At 52.1% G+C, this 16437-nt stretch overlaps 1 protein-coding gene across 1 annotated transcript in view; it reads right to left on the reverse strand.

Moving 5' to 3' along the window:
• Window positions 1-797: 797 nt before the first annotated feature.
• The window catches only part of DYSF (dysferlin), a 122153-nt gene continuing 106513 nt past the window's right edge, over window positions 798-16437 (reverse strand). The window contains 11 exon segments of the mRNA XM_087723823.1: window positions 798-2068; window positions 6473-6620; window positions 7422-7531; window positions 7826-7995; window positions 8810-8909; window positions 10178-10319; window positions 10637-10686; window positions 10688-10733; window positions 11654-11742; window positions 13360-13499; window positions 15820-15962. Coding sequence (XP_087579949.1) covers window positions 2030-2068; window positions 6473-6620; window positions 7422-7531; window positions 7826-7995; window positions 8810-8909; window positions 10178-10319; window positions 10637-10686; window positions 10688-10733; window positions 11654-11742; window positions 13360-13499; window positions 15820-15962 — 1177 coding nt within the window. The 3' untranslated portion in view covers window positions 798-2029.

Raw genomic sequence — 16437 nt, forward strand, 5'->3', positions numbered from 1 at the left:
CCTTAGGCCCCGAAGGACGTTTCTGGAGAGCCTCAAATCTCGATTGCCCCTTTCAAGCGCAGGTGGTCCTCGGCTTACGGCCACAACGGAGCCCCAAAATTTATGTTGCTAAGCGAGAAATTTGTAAAGTGGGATTTTTTTCCCCCTCTTTCACGAACTTTCTTGCCACTTTGTTAAGTGAATCACTGCAAGTTGATAAGTAGGTCACCCGGTTGTTAAGTGAATCTGGCTTCCCCCAGAAGGTCGCAAAGGGGATCATGTGACCCCCCCCCCGGGATACGGCCACCGTCATAAGCATGAGTCTGTTGCCAAGCAGCCGAATGAAAAATCACCCGACCACGGGAATGCGCCAACCGGCGTAAGTGTGGGAAAAGCTCCTTCTTTTTTCCCCAGTGGTGTAGTCACTTCAAACAGTCACTAAAAGAATAGTTGTAAGCCGAGGACTATCTGTAGGGGACATGAGAGATGGGAAACTGCCCAGCCGTCTTTGAAGGGCTGGTGGCCCCCAGGGGTCCCCCAAGGAGGACGGGGCCCCAAGGAAAGAAGCCAAAGACCCTCCCCCACTTCACGTCATTTGCACACGCACAAAAGTCCGGAATTCCTCTGCCAGGCAGAACTTTCTGTGTAAGTGTGTGTGTGTGTGTGTGTGTGTGTGTGTGTGTTGGCTTTATATCAGTGTTTCTCAACCTTGTCAACTTGAAGATGTCTGGACTTCAACTCCCAGAATTCCCCAGCCAGCGAATGCTGGCTGGGGAATTCTGGGAGTTGAGGTCCAGACATCTTCAAGTTGACAAGGTTGAGAAACACTGGACTAGACGCTAAGCGTTGTTAATCTGGGAGTTGAAGTCCGGACATCTTCAAGTTGCCAAGGTTGAGAAACACTGCTTTATATTGTTTCTACTCCCGGGTCGCTTGCGTGCACCAGAGGTGGGTTGCGCTCGGTTGCGCTGAACCGGGGAGTGGGATTCAGGGCTGGGTTGCAGAACTGGCAGCGAGCCAGGCTGGCCACGCCCCCCCCCTGAACCGCTTCCCTGGCCACCGCTGGGCTGCCGCCATTTTGGTTTCTAGTGGCTGCACATGTGCAGCCCCACCGTACATTGTTCTGCGCAGGCACGCCTGGCACGCGGGGGTGGGGGGGTTGTGAACCGGTAGTAAAACCGACAACAACCCACCCCTGGTGTGCACATGCGCACTCGTGTGCATCATGCGCAGCGCTTCTACTCATACGCCGAAGCGTCCAGGCGGCTGGGAAGAGCCTCCCACTGCTGCCACTACCGGTTGGCCTGATCCGGGCCAAACCGGGAGCGACCCACCTCTGGTGTGTGTGTGTGTGTGTGTGTGTGTGTGTGTGTGTGTGTGTGTGTGCCGATCCTTTTCCTGCAGAGGTCAGGTCTGCCTTTTGCCAACCATGGTTAACGGACGTGGCCCTCCGGAGGGTCTCCAGTGCTGGGCGTGGCAGGAAAGAGCCACATTCCCCCTTGCAGCTGTGCTGGGCCTCTTCCCCCAGGGGGGAGGATGGGAGTTGTAGTTGCAGTCCAAACTTCTGGGCGGGAATTCTGCGCTAGCAACCCACGCAAATGTGGAAGGCATCCCGAGAAACCGGCGAGGTAGCAAAGTGACCAAGCGTGGATTGTCCAGTCACGGCCGCCGTCTTGGCTCCCTTGCTGGATGCCCCGATCCTCGCCCTCTCTCTGCCAGGTGGCTGGGGGCCTTGCAGGTCACAGTAGCCCCCTTCAAGGGTCTCCAGAAAGGGCTTCTTCTTCTTCAGAAAGCGAGACGATGGTGGTGCAGCTCGGGACGTCTCTCCAGCCAGGTCACCGGAGCAGCGCTTGGGATGAACCGGAGAGAGAGCGGGCAGGTTCTAAGGCCTGGGCTTCATCTCCATAGCCCGGTTTCTACAAGGCAACCTTGGTGCGCCTTCCTCCCAGGCAGCTGTGGGGTGGGAAGGGGTGGGGGGTGGGGGGTGGGTCTCCTGCAATCTTCACAGGTCTCCTTGGTCTCTTGTCCGGCTGCGGGGAGGCGGGCGGGCTCAGCTGAAGGGCTTCACCAGTTTCATGGCCGCATAGTTCTGCAGAGAGGAAGAGGAACCACAGGGGGGGGGGTCAAGGCCAAGAGGGACCCATCAGAATCCCAGTGGTTGGGATCGCATTTGCACACAATATGAAAATCCCGTCGGAAGGAGAGATGATAAAAGAAAATATTGGGCTCTGCAGAAATGAACAGGTTGGCGTTGAGAATAAAGGACAGAGAGGAATCGGTGTCTTTCAAGACTTGGGGATGGAGCGTCCTGATATTGAGAACAATTAACCAGTGGGACTCCTTGCCACCCAGAAGTTGTGGGTGCTCCAACACCAGAGGTTTTGGAGAAGAGATTAGTCGGAAATGGAACCCCGTCAAGGATTTTAACAGCCGATAATGCCTAGAGCAGTGTTTCTCAACCTTGGAGACTTTAAATCCTGTGGACTTCAACTCCCAGAATCCCCCAGCCAGCGCAGCTGCGCTGGCTGGGGGATTCTGGGAGTTGAAGTCCACAGGATTTAAAGTCTCCAAGGTTGAGAAACACTGGCCTAGAGAAACCCTTGTCGACTGCTCTTCTCCCTCCGTCCTCCCTGGTGCCCAGCCTCCCTCAGATCCCAAATGGATTCTGCACCAGGATCCTGGAAGATCGGAGATCCCCCTGCCAGCGTTCTGTCCCTCGCAGGGCCTGCTCTGGGGCTGCCCTGTAGCTTCGCTGCGGCCGCCTGCCCGGTGTGGCTGATGGGGGGCAGCGGTGGCCACTGAAGAGGGTAGAGGGTCTTCTGCTTGAGCAGGGGGCTGGACTAGAAGACCTCCAAGGTCCCCCTCGACTCTGTTAGTCTACATTCTGCTGTTAACACATTGGATTTACTGGCCCGTTGGAAGCAGCCGTGTGTTCCCAGCCGGGGTCGGGGGGGGGGGGTTGTGGAGAAGGAACAGCGAAATCCTCTCCCCCCTCCCTTTGCCGCAGGAGCCGGTTGCAGACATCCAAAGAAAGCTCCACTTCTTTCTCCTGGGGGAGCCGGCTCTATGGGCACGCTGACAGCGCTGGAAACACCGGCTTTGACACACACACACACACAGACACACAGACACACACACACACACTCCAGGCAGGCAGGGGGTTCCCTTCCCAGCCCACTGGATTGAATTAGGAGAGGCTGATCTTGAAAAAAGAGAAAGAAAGAAAGAAAGAAAGAAAGGAAGGAAGGAAGGAAGGAAGGAAGGAAGGAAGGAAGGAAGGAAGAAAGAAAGAAAGAAAGAAAGAGGGGAAGGAAAGGAAGGAAGAAAAAGAAAGAAAGAAAGAAAAGGAGGGAGGGAGAGAGAAGGAAGGAAGAAGAGGGAGGCAAGAAAGAAAGAGAGAGAGAAAGAAAGAAAGAAAGAGGAAAGGAAAGGAAGGAAAAGAAAGAGAAAGAAAGAGAAGGAAGGAGGGAGAGAGAAGGAAGGAAGGGGGAAGGAAGAAGAGGGAGGAAGGGGAGGAAGAAGGAAGGAAGAAGGAAGGAAGGAAGGAAAAAAGAAAGAACAAGAAAGAAAGAAAGAAAAAAGAGAAGGAAAGAGGGGGGGAAGGGGGAGAGAGGAAAGGAAGGAAGAAGAGGGAGGGTGGGAGAGAGAGAAAGAAAGGAAGAGGAAAGGAAAGAAGGAGGGAAGAAGAGGGAGGCAAGAAAGAAAGAGGAAAGGAAAGAAGGAAGGAAGGAAGGAAAAGAAAGAAAGAAAGAAAGAAAGAAAGAGAGAAGGCGGGAGGGAGAGAGAATGAAGGGAGGAGGAAGGAAGGAGAGGGAGGAAGGAGAGGAAGAAGGAAGGGAAGGAAGGAAGGAAGGAAGAAGGAAAGAAGGAGAACCAGAAAGGAAGAAAGAAAGAAAGAAAGAAAGAAAGAAAGAAAGAAAGAAAGAAAGAAAGAAAGAAAGAAAGAAAGAAAGCCTGGAGATTAGCAGCCAACAGCAGCCAAGGAGCAGGAGATGTTCGGGGGGGGGGGGTTGAGCCCAAAATGGAATCAATGAACTCCCCCTGCCTCACCCCTCAAGGCTGGATGGATTAAACCCTTAGAAATGATTCTCTAAGGGTTCCGTTTCCCATCCATAATCAGAAGGACAGGACGACAGAGTGGGAAGGGGCCTTGGGGGTCTTCTAGTCCAGCCCCCTGATCAAGCAGGAGGCCCTCTACCACTCCAGACAAGCGGATGTCCAGTCTCTTCTTGAAAACCTCCAGGGATGGAGCACCCATAACTTCTGGTGGCAAGCTGTTCCGCTGGTTAATTGTCCTGACGGTTGGGAAGTTTCTCCTTACTTCCAGGTTCCTTCTCTCCTTGATTAATTTCCACCCGTTGCTTCTTCTCGTCCCGCCTTCAGGGGCTTTGGAGAATGAGCTGACCCCCCCTCCCTCTTCTTTGGGGCAGCCCTTCAAATCCTGGGACTCCATCATTGTGAGGGGAATCCACACGCCGCCTTCTGGGGCATCCCTCTCCTTCAGAGCGGAGCTGGCCCCCCCCTTCGCCACAACAGCCCTCCCTCCCTCCCACTTCCCCTCCCCCCTCCCCACTTGTGGGGCTGCCAAAGCCTAATGTGGAACAGAAGAGCGCAAAGACCCAGATCCAGGGTGAGACGTTCAACTCGGCAACCTCAGAATCTGGGGAGGGGAGGAAAGGCTCTTCCAAGGAGGAGGAGGAATTCCAGGAGACGCCGCGCTGGCTTTCCAGAAACGGGAGTCGGGCTGCCCAAAATTCTCATCCACTGCTCTCCTGCTCCATCCCAACTTCAACGCCCAGGACCCTCCCCCTCATTCTGAACAGCAGCCCACCCCCACCCCCACCCACCCCCGAGCAGGGCAGCAAGGACGACCCTGGATGGGCGCCTCTGCTTCAAGAAATGGGGAGAGGGGACCAAGAGGTGGCTCCATAACCAGTGGTGGGTTTCTACCGGTTCAGAATGGTTATTTTGGGTCACTGGAATCGGCAACAACCCAGGCCTGCCACGCCCCTGAACTGGTCCTTCCGGTTTTTTGTTGAGTAGGGGGCTGGACTAGAAGACCTCCAAGATCCCTCTCGACTCTGTCATTCTGTTATTCTACATTCCGCTTTTTTTTTGCTTCTGCACATGCTCAGAGCCATTTTTATTGTATTTATGGTCAGATGTGCATGGACCCGTGCAAATTGCGCATTCACCGAACCGGCAGGAATGGCGGCAGCAACCCCTGTCCATAACGCTTGATAAGCGCCGCAAAGCTGTAGAAGGGGCACTCTGAAGGTCATCGACTCTCACCCAAGGAAAGGCCCCGAGCAGCAATCTCTTCCAATTGACATATATAATAGATGATAGATAGATAGATAGATAGATAGATAGATAGATAGATAGATAGATAGATAGATAGATAGATAAAGATAGATAGAGATAGAGATAGACAGACAGAGAGAGAGAGAGAGAGAGAGAGAGAGAGAGAGAGAGAGAGAGATGATAGATATAAATATAGATATAGATATATAGATATATAGAGATAGATGGATAGATGGATAGATGGATAGATGGATAGATGGATGGATAGATAGATAGATAGATAGATAGATAGATAGATAGATAGATAGATAGATATAAATATAGATATATAGATATATAGATATATAGATATATAGATATATAGATATATAGATATATAGATATATAGATATATAGATATATAGATATATAGATATATAGATATATAGATATATAGATATAGATATAGATGATAGATATAAATATAGATATAGATATATAGATATATAGAGATCGATGGATAGATGGATAGATAGATTAGATAGATAGATAGATAGATAGATAGATAGATAGATAGATAGATAGATAGATAGATAGATAGAGATAGATAGATAGATAGATAGATAGATAGATAGATAGATAGATAGATAGATAGATATAAATATAGATATATAGATATAGAGATAGAGATAGATGGATAGATGGATAGATGGATAGATAGACAGACAGACAGACAGACAGACTGACTGACAGAGAGATAGATAGATAGACAGACAGACAGACAGACTGACTGACAGAGAGATAGATAGATAGATAGCAATAGCAATAGCAATAGCAATAGCAATAGCAGTTAGACTTATATACCGCTTCATAGGGCTTTCAGCCCTCTCTAAGCGGTTTACAGAGTCAGCATATTGCCCCCAACAACAATCCGGGTCCTCATTTGACCCACCTCGGAAGGATGGAAGGCTGAGTCAACCCTGAGCCGGTGAGATTTGAACAGCCGAACTGCAGAACTAGCAGTCAGCTGAAGTGGCCTGCAGTGCTGCATTTAACCACTATATATAGATATGTATTTGGCTCTGCTGCCAAAGCCTCAGAAGAAGACAGGATGGAGCAGAAGTTGAAAGAAAGAGGCCGAGAAGGAGAGAAGAAGGAGGGAAGAAACGGAAGGAAGAGAGGAGAAGGGAGGAAGGCTCCATGATCTTACCGGGAAGGCGTAGATGAAGATGCCCAGGAAGAGCAACAGAACGAAGACCAGGAGGAAGATGAGGAAGATCCACTTGAACCTTCTCCACAGGATGTACTTCAAGGTCTTGTAGGGGGAGGTCAACCACAGGAAGGAAGTCTCCGGGCGCCTGCAACACAGAGGGTCTCAGGGGATGGAGGAAGTCATCGGGGGTGGGGGGGTGGGGATTCTGCCAGTTCACACCGGTCCGGCTGAACTGGTAGTTCTGGTGAGCAGCGGGCCCAGCCCACCCTCCCTCGGCCTTTCCTCTCCTACATGTCCATGGTTTTTGGCTCAGCTAATTTATACAATGGGTCGCTGCATATCAGTGGTTTACTCACTGGGGCTGGCATGGAAGATACCTTTTGAAAGTTTAAAATGGGGGGGGGGTTTCAATGCTGAGCGCACACCCAAGGCACACGCACGCGCTCACCAAACCGGTTGTTAAACCGGTTGCATCCCACCGCTGCCTAACACAGGAGCTGCAGGCCCTCACCAAGGGGGCCAAGGTGGACCAGTCATGGGCAGGGTGCCAGGACTGGGGTTGATACTTAGCAGCGAGCCCTTCCTACCACCACGTCTCTGACCCCCCTAGAAAGGAAATGGGTGCAAGTCAGGAGCCCCATAGATTAGGGGTCTCCAACTTTGGTGACTTTAAGACGGGTGGAGTTCAACTCCCAATGGCCAGGGAATCCTGGGAGTTGAAGCCCACCGGTCTCAATGTGGCCAAGGTTGGACATCCCTGCCTTGGATCCTGCGATATCCTTGTCATGCGTTCTTTTCTTTTTCCATTTTCCCCTCTTCCCCAAGCGTGGATCTGTTGGAACCCACAGTTGCTTCACTGTAGATCCCGCCTTCAAAGCCTTCTCCTGCTCCCCAGCGGAGAACTTGAGCCCAACCACCCCTCCCGCCTCTCGTGGTGGCTCCTCACTTTGGTTCTTCTAGCTTGGGGTTCATGTTGGGTTCATCCCGGCCCAGCCCAGCTGGCCGTTCTTCATGCTCTTGTTCATTGATGATCTCCAGGGTCATCTCCAGCTTGCCCTGCAAGAGAGAGAGAGAAGGTGAGGTCACCTTTGAAGACCTGGAGGTGGGAGGATTGGTCAGTTGTGGAGCAGAAGGTCTGGGAGGCCACCACATTTGCAGACAGAAGGTCCCGTTCTTGGCATTTCCAAGGAAAGAAACTGGTCCTGGGCCTAAGCAGAAGACTCCCAGAACATGCAGAAGGACAGAGAGAAGGGAAGGGGCCTCGGAGGTCTTCTAGTCCAACCCGCTGCTCGGGCAGGAAGACCCGTGCCGTACTTTCACTCCCAGGACAAGGAGGGTCAGAAGACTCACCGCAAGGGCCTTCGTGCCTTCCTGCTCCGTCACACAAGGCCACCAGCCCTTGACCGTCTTCTGCTCAAAGAGCGAGTCCTCCCTCCCCCGCATCTCCAGCAGGTCCAACTGGCATTTTTCGGCGGTCTTGCTTGGCTTCGGCATGCAGTTGAGGTCCAGCTGGATGGAGCCTGGAAGGTTGGAAGAAAAGAGGAGTGAAAACTGGGAAGAAAGGGGGTGGAACAGCCAGGTCTCCTGCAGAGGGAGGGAAGAAGAGAAGATGGGAATGACAGGAAGGAGCTGGGAACAAGAGGAAGGAAGGAAAGAAGGAAAGTAGGAAAGAAGGAAGGAAGGAGCTGGGAAAGAGGGGAAGGAGAGGAAGGAAGGAAGGAGGGAGGGAGAGAAAGAGAAAGAAAGAGAGGGAGGGAGGGAGAGAGAGAAGGAAGGAAGAAGAGGGAGGAGGGAGGGAGAGAAGGAAGGAAAGTAGGAAAGAAGGAAGGAAGGAGCTGGGAAAGAGGGGAAGGAGAGGAAGGAAGGAGGGAGGGAGGGAAAGAGAGAAGGAAGGAAGAAGAGGGAGAGAAGGAAAGAAAGAAGGAAAGTAGGAAAGAAGGAGCTGGGAAAGAGAGGAAGGAGAGGAGGGAAGGAGGGAGAGAGAGAGAGAAAGAAAGAGAGGGAGGGAGAGAGAGAGAGAAGGAAGGAAGAAGAGGGAGGAGGGAGGGAGAGAAAGAGAGAAAGAAAGAAAGAGGGGAAGGTACAGAGGGGAGGGAGGGAGAGAAGGAAGGAAAGAAGGAAAGAAGGAAAGAAGGAAGGAAGGAGCTGGGAAAGAGAGGAAGGAGAGGAAGGAAGGAGGGAGAGAGAGAGAAAGAAAGAGAGGGAGGGAGGGAGAGAGAGAAGAAAGGAAGAGGGAGGAGGGAGGGAGAGAAAGAAAGAAGGAAGGAAGGAAGGAAGAAAGAAAGAAGGAGGGCACGGAAGCCGCAAGGGGGAAACGGAGCCTTCGCCCCTCACCCAGGTAATCGTCGAAGGAGAATTTGTCGTTGTCCCAGATTTGAAGGACCAGCTGGGGGGCGACTCTGTTCTCCGTCTTGTCCAAACTCCAGAAATGCTCCTGCATTTGAAGACAGAGGAGAAGCCGTTGCAAGGAAGGCAGCAGGGAGGGTCAAAGGCTTTGGGCGGCCTCTGCCGGGCGGAAAGGGCCCCAAATGGCTCAAATCCCACCCCCTTCTAGACCTGATGATGTTCCCTAGTTGGGCCATGAAACGTCCGCAGGAAAACCACCAAACTCAGAGAGCACCCAGGACCCCACAGTTGAACCCTCAGCTACAAATGTTGTCTTCTATCCATGCCACCAGTATATAACTAGAGAGCCAACCCTACCCCCTTCTAGCACTGATGACATTACCTGGTTGGGTCATGAAACATCTGCAAGAAAACAGCCAAGCTCAGAGACCCCACAGTTCAACCCTGAGCTACATACATGCATTCATACATACATACATAGATACATACATACATACATACATTCATACATACACACATAAATACATACATGCATGCATGCATACATACATACATACATAAATACATAAATACATTCATTCATTCATAAATACATACACATACATACATAAATACATACATACATAAATACATGCATAAACACATACATACATACATACGTAAATCATACATACATACATACATACATTCATAAATACATAAATCATACATACATAAATAAATATATACATACATACATGCATAAATACATACATACATAAATACATGCATAAATACATACATACATACGTAAATCATACATACATAAATAAATATATACATACATACATTCATAAATACATACATACATAAATAAATATATATACATACATAAATACATACATAAATAAATACATACATACATACATACATATATAAATACTTACATAAATATATACATACATACATAAATCATTCACACATACATACATACATACATAAATACATACATAAATACATACATACATAAATACATAAATAAATACATAAATCATTCACACATACATACATATATACATACATAAATACACACATACATAAATACATACATAAATACATACATACATACATACATACATACATACATACATGCATGCATGCATGCATGCATGCATACCGGTACTCACACACTTGAATGTATCTCGTCATAAAATGAGGGGAGCCCAAATCAAATTGGAAGCGGATGAGTGCTTGGGAAGTGATCCCGCCCTCCAACCCTCCAGACTCCCCAGAGCCCTCAGCCTTGGACACGGCTGCTTTGGAGCCCCCGTGGAGCCCCCCCCCCCAAGGGTCCCCTCGGCCTTTCCAGGCGCTCACCTTCTTCGCCACGGAGCAGACCTGCTCAGCAGGGAGATAATCAAAGGGGAAGACAAACCTCCAGTTGAAGTTGCCTTCACCCCCCAATGACCTGTAGTGCACATCTGTCTTCTGCTTGTTCTCCTCGTAGCCGACCAGCCACCTGCGAGGCCACAGGAGAAGACCAGGCCCATCAGCCACAGAACCGGGAGGGCGGGAGCCGCCTGTCAGAGAGTGGGGCCCCCAAGAGCTTCCCATTCCTCATCTAAGAAGCTCCTTCCCTCCTTGGAGGAGAACTTCAGAACTTCTTGGACGAGGAGCAGAAACGTTGGCAAGGAAAGAAAGAACTCAAGGAAGTCCAGCTGCTTTTTTGGGAAACCCCGTTGAGATAACTGTGATGTGGATGGAGGACCGAGGGGGTCTCCATGGACGAGAAGAGGGGAAGGGACCCTCGTCACAAAGAGGCTCTGGGAGACCTACCCTTTCACGTAGATATCGCTCATTTTCTGGCCGGTGATGCTGAGATCATCCCAGGATGACGTCTTGGGCGTTCCAGATGATGCAACGCAAGTAGAACCTGGGAGATGGAGTTCAAGAGGGAAGAAGAGCAGAAAACCCAAGTCTAGAAATGTACGAGGGTCCTTCACGACAACCCACAACGGAGCAACCAATTCCGAGGTTCTTTGGATCTGTTTCGTAGCTAAAGATCAGGGCAGTCCATGACATTTCCTGTCCAACTCCCAGAATTCCCTAGCTGGCCAGAATTCTGGGAGTTTAAGCCCACCCATCTTCAAGGGGCCGAGGCTGAGGAACTCAGTGGATTATGGGGAAAGCTACTGGGGTGATCCGGAACAGAGATAACACAACAGCTGACAGTCCAAATTTCCCCAAAGGCTCCCACGTTTCTGGCCAGTCCCCGAGGAAAGTGATGTCAACCCCACACACACACACCAACACACACACCACACACCTCAAGCAACCCCTGGCTGCCTACGCTGGGGCTGCACAGCAATAAATCCTGCTTGGCAAATCAAGCACGTCGGGAACTCAAAGATCCAGGTAATTAGTCCAGAATGCCAGAAGGAATGCAAGGGACTCCTGGGAAGTTCAGTGGGCATTGTGGCACTCAGCATGTGTTCCTGACAAATGCCCCCCTCCCTCCCCACAGCGGCTCCTTTAGCCTCATTCCCCAGGTGTGCCTTGTGAAGAGGGGAGGGGCACTTTCCTCCCGAGGAGCCTGTTCAGCCCGCACTGTCCTCTCCACTCTCCCTGCTCTTGGATCAGGAGGGGGAGGTCCTTGCTCCTCACCCGAGCTCGGTCTCCCCTGTTCCTCCCTGCCTGTAAGCCATCCCAATCCTGAAAGGCCCCGCCCCCGCCCTTCCCCTTTGCCTCCAAAGCCCCTCCCTCTCCGGTCCCAGCTCATCTCCCCCCCCCGGCAGATTCAGGCTCCAAGGGGGGGGGGGCTGCATGAAGAAGCCTGAGAGGGGAGGGCGTTACCTCTTCGCTCTTCGCGGGCTCACGTTGAACGGTGGTCCCGGTGGCCCAAGGGATTTTGGAAACAGGTCCACCCACAGCTGAACTTTGCCCTGTAATGAAAGCGGAAGCCATGAATTAGGGGGGGTCCCTTTGCAATGTCTCTGGACGAGGATGTGGGTTCGAATGCAGATCCCTGACTCTGTAGGCAGATAGCCCCAGGGCCCGTGGCTTGTGACAGGAGTGGGATCCTTGTAGAAGGCAACCCGTCTCTCCGTCCTCTTCCTGTCTATTGAGGTGGTTTGCTAAGGATTGGTCCCTCTGACTCCATCCCTCTCTCATACCTGGCGTTTAGTTGGGCCCTGGCCGAGGGAGGAGGGGGACTTGGACCAACCTGGCATCTACAGGCAACGTTAATTAGCTAGAGCAGTGGTTCCCAAACTTGGCATCTTTAAGACTTGTGGACTTCAACTCCCAGAATTCTCCAGCCAGCTCTGCTGGCTGGAGAATTCTGGGAGTTGAAGTCCACAAGTCTTAAAGTTGCCAAGTTTGGGAACCACTGAGCTAGAGGGCAACCACTGGGCAGCCTCGTCTTGGAGGGCACCATCTCAAGGAGGAGGGGGGGGGATATTCTGAAGCCTGGACACTGACAGAGCCAGAATAATAATTTGGGGTTCCAACTGGAGCTCAGGTCATGCGAAAATAAATCAGGCTGAAATCCAGATAAGCTTTGAGCAAAGGAGATTTACCAATTGCCCCCAAAAAAGAAAGAGGATTGCCTCTGGGGGCAGCTAGTGGGGAAGAGGGTACGGAGAGGTTGTTTCGGGTGGAGGTTTGTCCTGGGGGTGGGTGGGGGGTACGTGCTGACCCCAAAGCAGGAGTTGATTAAATCAAGCGATGTGAATGGGGGTCTCTTCGTTTGAACTGCATTATAATTATGTTTACCTTGAGCTAATGGGGTTCGGTGCATTTGCCTCTGGCGGGCGTTTACAATTTGAAAGAGGGGTGTCATTCATCCTTATGTTGGCCGTAAGCTTGAAAAGATATTTTTTTTTGGGGGGGGAGGCTGCTAATCAGTTGTTTTGTTGGAGACATGGGGTTTCCTGTATAATAAGCCTAAGACATTTATATGCATTCATAAATTCTTCCCACAATAGGAATCTCCCCCATCAACCCCCATGGGCTGACACGCGGCATCCTTTACACCAGGAAGGAAATTGCCCTAGGATGCGTGAATCGCCCGGATCATCTTGAGTGGAAGCCAACATGGTGGCCAACCTTTGATGGTGGATGTGGGAGGAGGAGGAGGTGGAGGAGGAGGAGGAGGAGGAGGAGGAGGAGGAGGAGGAGGGGAGGAAGAAGACTGTGAGGTCCTCTCTGAGCTGGGTGGTTTCCTTGCAGACGTCTCATAACCCAAATAGGGAACATCCTCAGTGCTAGAAGGATTTGCAGGGAGGAGGAGGAAAGCAGGAGGAGGAGCAGGAGGAGGAGCAGGAGGAGGAGCAGGAGGAGGAGGAGCAGGAGCAGGAGGAGGAGGAGCAGGAGCAGGAGGAGGAGCAGGAGGAGGAGCAGGAGGAGGAGGAGGAGGAGGAGGAGCAGGAGGAGGAGCAGGAGGAGCAGGAGCAGGAGGAGGAGGAGGAGGAAGAGCAGGAGGAGGAGCAGGAGGAGGAGGAGGAGGAGAGAAGCCACCAGTTTCTTCGGAGTCAGCACCTTCTCCCTGCCAACTGTACCTGTTCGATGTCCGGCTGGAGGGGGCTGTGCAGCTGCCGGGTCTCCACGTGTTCAGGGACCAGGCGTTGCTTCTGCAGGACGTGCAGGGCGAGCCGTTCTTCCGGGGGGCCCAGGTGGGGGTTGGGGGGCTCGCTGTCCTCTGAATCGAAGAGAAAAGGCAGAGATTTCACCTGCTGCTCAACTGCTGGGGCTCCTGTCCGTCATGCAGGGGGGGGGACGGAGAGGAAGGACCCCCGGCGGAGGCCCTGCTCTTCTTCGGCTGCCCACTCTTCCCTTCGGTGAGCGACAGAAGAAACTATTTGGGGGCTCCGGTTGAACCTTGGTCGGGTCCTTGGGGTTCTTGGTGGGTTTCCTGCAGATGTTTCATCACCCAACTAAGGAACATTATCAGTGCTAGAAGAGAATAATGGTTTTTTTGGAGGTGGGGAACTGTGGGGTCCTTGCACACTTTTCATGACCCAACTAGATAATATCATCAGTGCTAGAAGGGAGCGGGGTTTGCAGAAAGGAGGGGGGCGAGGAAGACGGTGATTGTAGATTCCTTGGTGCTCTCTGAGCTTGGCTCCTTTCTTGCAGACGTCTCATTACCAAACCAGGTAACTTCATCAGTGCTAGAAGGGTGTGAGAGGCTCAACCCAACAGTGAACAACGGCCTCATCGAGCAACCACCAAGACAAAGGCAACACTCCCACCAACCCCCGCAGGGCACGTCAGTGAGTAGCAAACCAACAGCTAACTCACCCCCAACCCTTCTAGCGTGGATGATGTTCGCTAGTTGGGTCACGAAACGCCTGCAAGAAAATGAGAGGGTTCAGAGAGGACACCAAGGCTTCCTCGGTTGAACGGGACTCCTCGCTCTCGGCCCTCTACAGCCCTTCCTCGACCAGAGCAAGTGGGGGAACCTCTGGGAAGCCCCCCCCTCCCGCCATCCCCCAACAGAGGACTGACGCGATCCAACCCAGCCATAAACATCCCAAAGGATTGCAAAAGCCCGCAAGCATGGAGAGGAAGATGGGATCCAGGAAGAGAAGGGCTCCTCTGCCTCCCCCCCCCCCCGCATGGGGGAGCTTTGGGCTCAGTCCCCCGGGACGAGGGTCTCTCTCTGCTGGAGGGAAGCTACACCTAGAGGCCCCGGCTGCCCACACCACCACACCCAGAGAGGACTGGTTTGCTTTGGGGAGATCCAAAAGGGGTGCCAGGAAGATGAAAGCATCTGACACTCTTGATGTATAGAATAATAAGAGTTGGAAGGGACCTTAAAGGTCATCTAGTCCAACCCCCTGTCCAAGCAGGAGACCCTACGCCATTTCTGACCGAGGGCAGTCCAGTCTCTTCTTGGAAGCTTCCAGTGGTGAAGCTCCCACAACTTCTGAAGGCAACTTCTGTTCCATTGGTTGATGGTTCTCACCGTCAGAAAATTCCTCCTTATTTCTAGGTTGAATCTCTCCTAAGTTTCCATCCATTCTTCCTTGTCTGGCCTTCGGGTGCTTTGGAGAATAGCTTGGCCCCCTCCTCTCCTCTCTGGGGCAGCCCCTCAAATATTGGCAGATGCTCTCCTGTCTCCCCTGGTCCTTCTCTTCTCCAGACTAGCTGTATGCAGCTCTTGCAACTGTTGATTGTATGTTTTATCCTCTAATCCCCTCATCCTCTTTCTTGCTTCTGCTCTGCACTCTTTCCAGAGTCGCAACATCCTTTTTGCATTGTGGAGACCAAAACTAGACCCGGCATTCAAGGATGATCACTTAAAAACTGCCAATTAGCACCAATAAAGAAGACTATTGGAAGCTCGGGGTTGAAATGAGGGGTCCTTGGTGCTCCCTGAGCTGGGTGGTTTCCTTGCAGATGTTTCTTGACCCAGCTAGGTAACATCATCAGTGCTATTAAGGAATGGAGTTTGCTTCCCATCAACTAGCACTGATGATGTTACCTAGCTGGGTCATGAGATGCCTGCAAGGAAACCACCCAGCTCAGAGAGCATCAAAGATTGATGATGATCCTCCTCCTCCTCCTCCTCCTCCTCCTCCTCCTCCTCCTCCTCCTCCTCCTCCTCCTCCTCCCCCTCCTCCTCCCCCCTGCAAACCCTCCTCCCTTCTGGCACTGATGATGCTACCTAGCTGGGTCATGAGATGCCTGCAAGGAAACCACCCAGCTCAGAGAGCATCAAAGATTGATGATGATCCTCCTCCTCCTCCTCCTCCTCCTCCTCCTCCTCCTCCTCCTCCTCCTCCTCCTCCTCCTCCTCCTCCTCCTCCTCCTCCCCCCTGCAAACCCTCCTCCCTTCTGGCACTGATGATGCTACCTAGCTGGGTCATGAGATGCCTGCAAGGAAACCAGCCAGCTCAGGGAGGCCCAGGGACCCTCGCTGGCCCTCAGTCGCTGGTTTTGCAGGGGCCGGATGGGGAGGGGCTATCTAAGGTGAGATTGGAGGGGGGGGCCGGGAGGGAGCCGAGAGGTTTTACCCAGGTCCGAGAGGCGGAACGTCTGGTCTCCAAAGACGACCTGGTCCGTTCTGCAGAGGGGGGGTTTCCCGTGGAGCTGCCAGGAGAGGCGATGGAGGAGCTGGGAGGGGCGCTGCTGATCCCTCCACCGGTTGGGCCCGGAGCTGGAAGGGGAGAAGCGGGACAATCAAGCAGGGGAGCCTCCAAGCGGCCTTCCTCCAAGGCTCCCCAAGGTCTGGACGGGCAGTCCTCCACTTACGACCATGCACGCCTGAGCCCCCAAGGCCTGCTGCTAAGCGAGACCCTTGCTAAGTTTCAGCCCTGCCCCATTTTACCACCCTTTTTTTTGCCAAAATTGCAGCGGTTTCAGTTAGCAACACGGTCCTTAAGTGAATCTGGATCCCCCGTGGCCTTTGCTGGCCAGAAGCTCCCCAAGGGGGATCACGTGACCTGGAGACACTACAACCGTCATAAAGATGAGTCGGTTGCTGAGCCTCTGAATTTGGATCACGTGACCCGCGGGGGCACTGCAACGGTCGTAAGTGTGAAAAACGGTCATTAAATGAACGAAGCCAAGGTCGCCCTGTAGACCTTAGTAGCTTCAACTTATTGGATCTTCTTCTGGAGCCATTCTGGCCA

Source organism: Thamnophis sirtalis, unplaced genomic scaffold (genome assembly GCF_051295495.1).
Source record: "Thamnophis sirtalis isolate CommonGarterSnake01/CBP01778 unplaced genomic scaffold, rThaSir2_p1.2 scaffold_10, whole genome shotgun sequence".
In the NCBI taxonomy this organism is placed as follows: domain Eukaryota; kingdom Metazoa; phylum Chordata; class Lepidosauria; order Squamata; family Natricidae; genus Thamnophis; species Thamnophis sirtalis.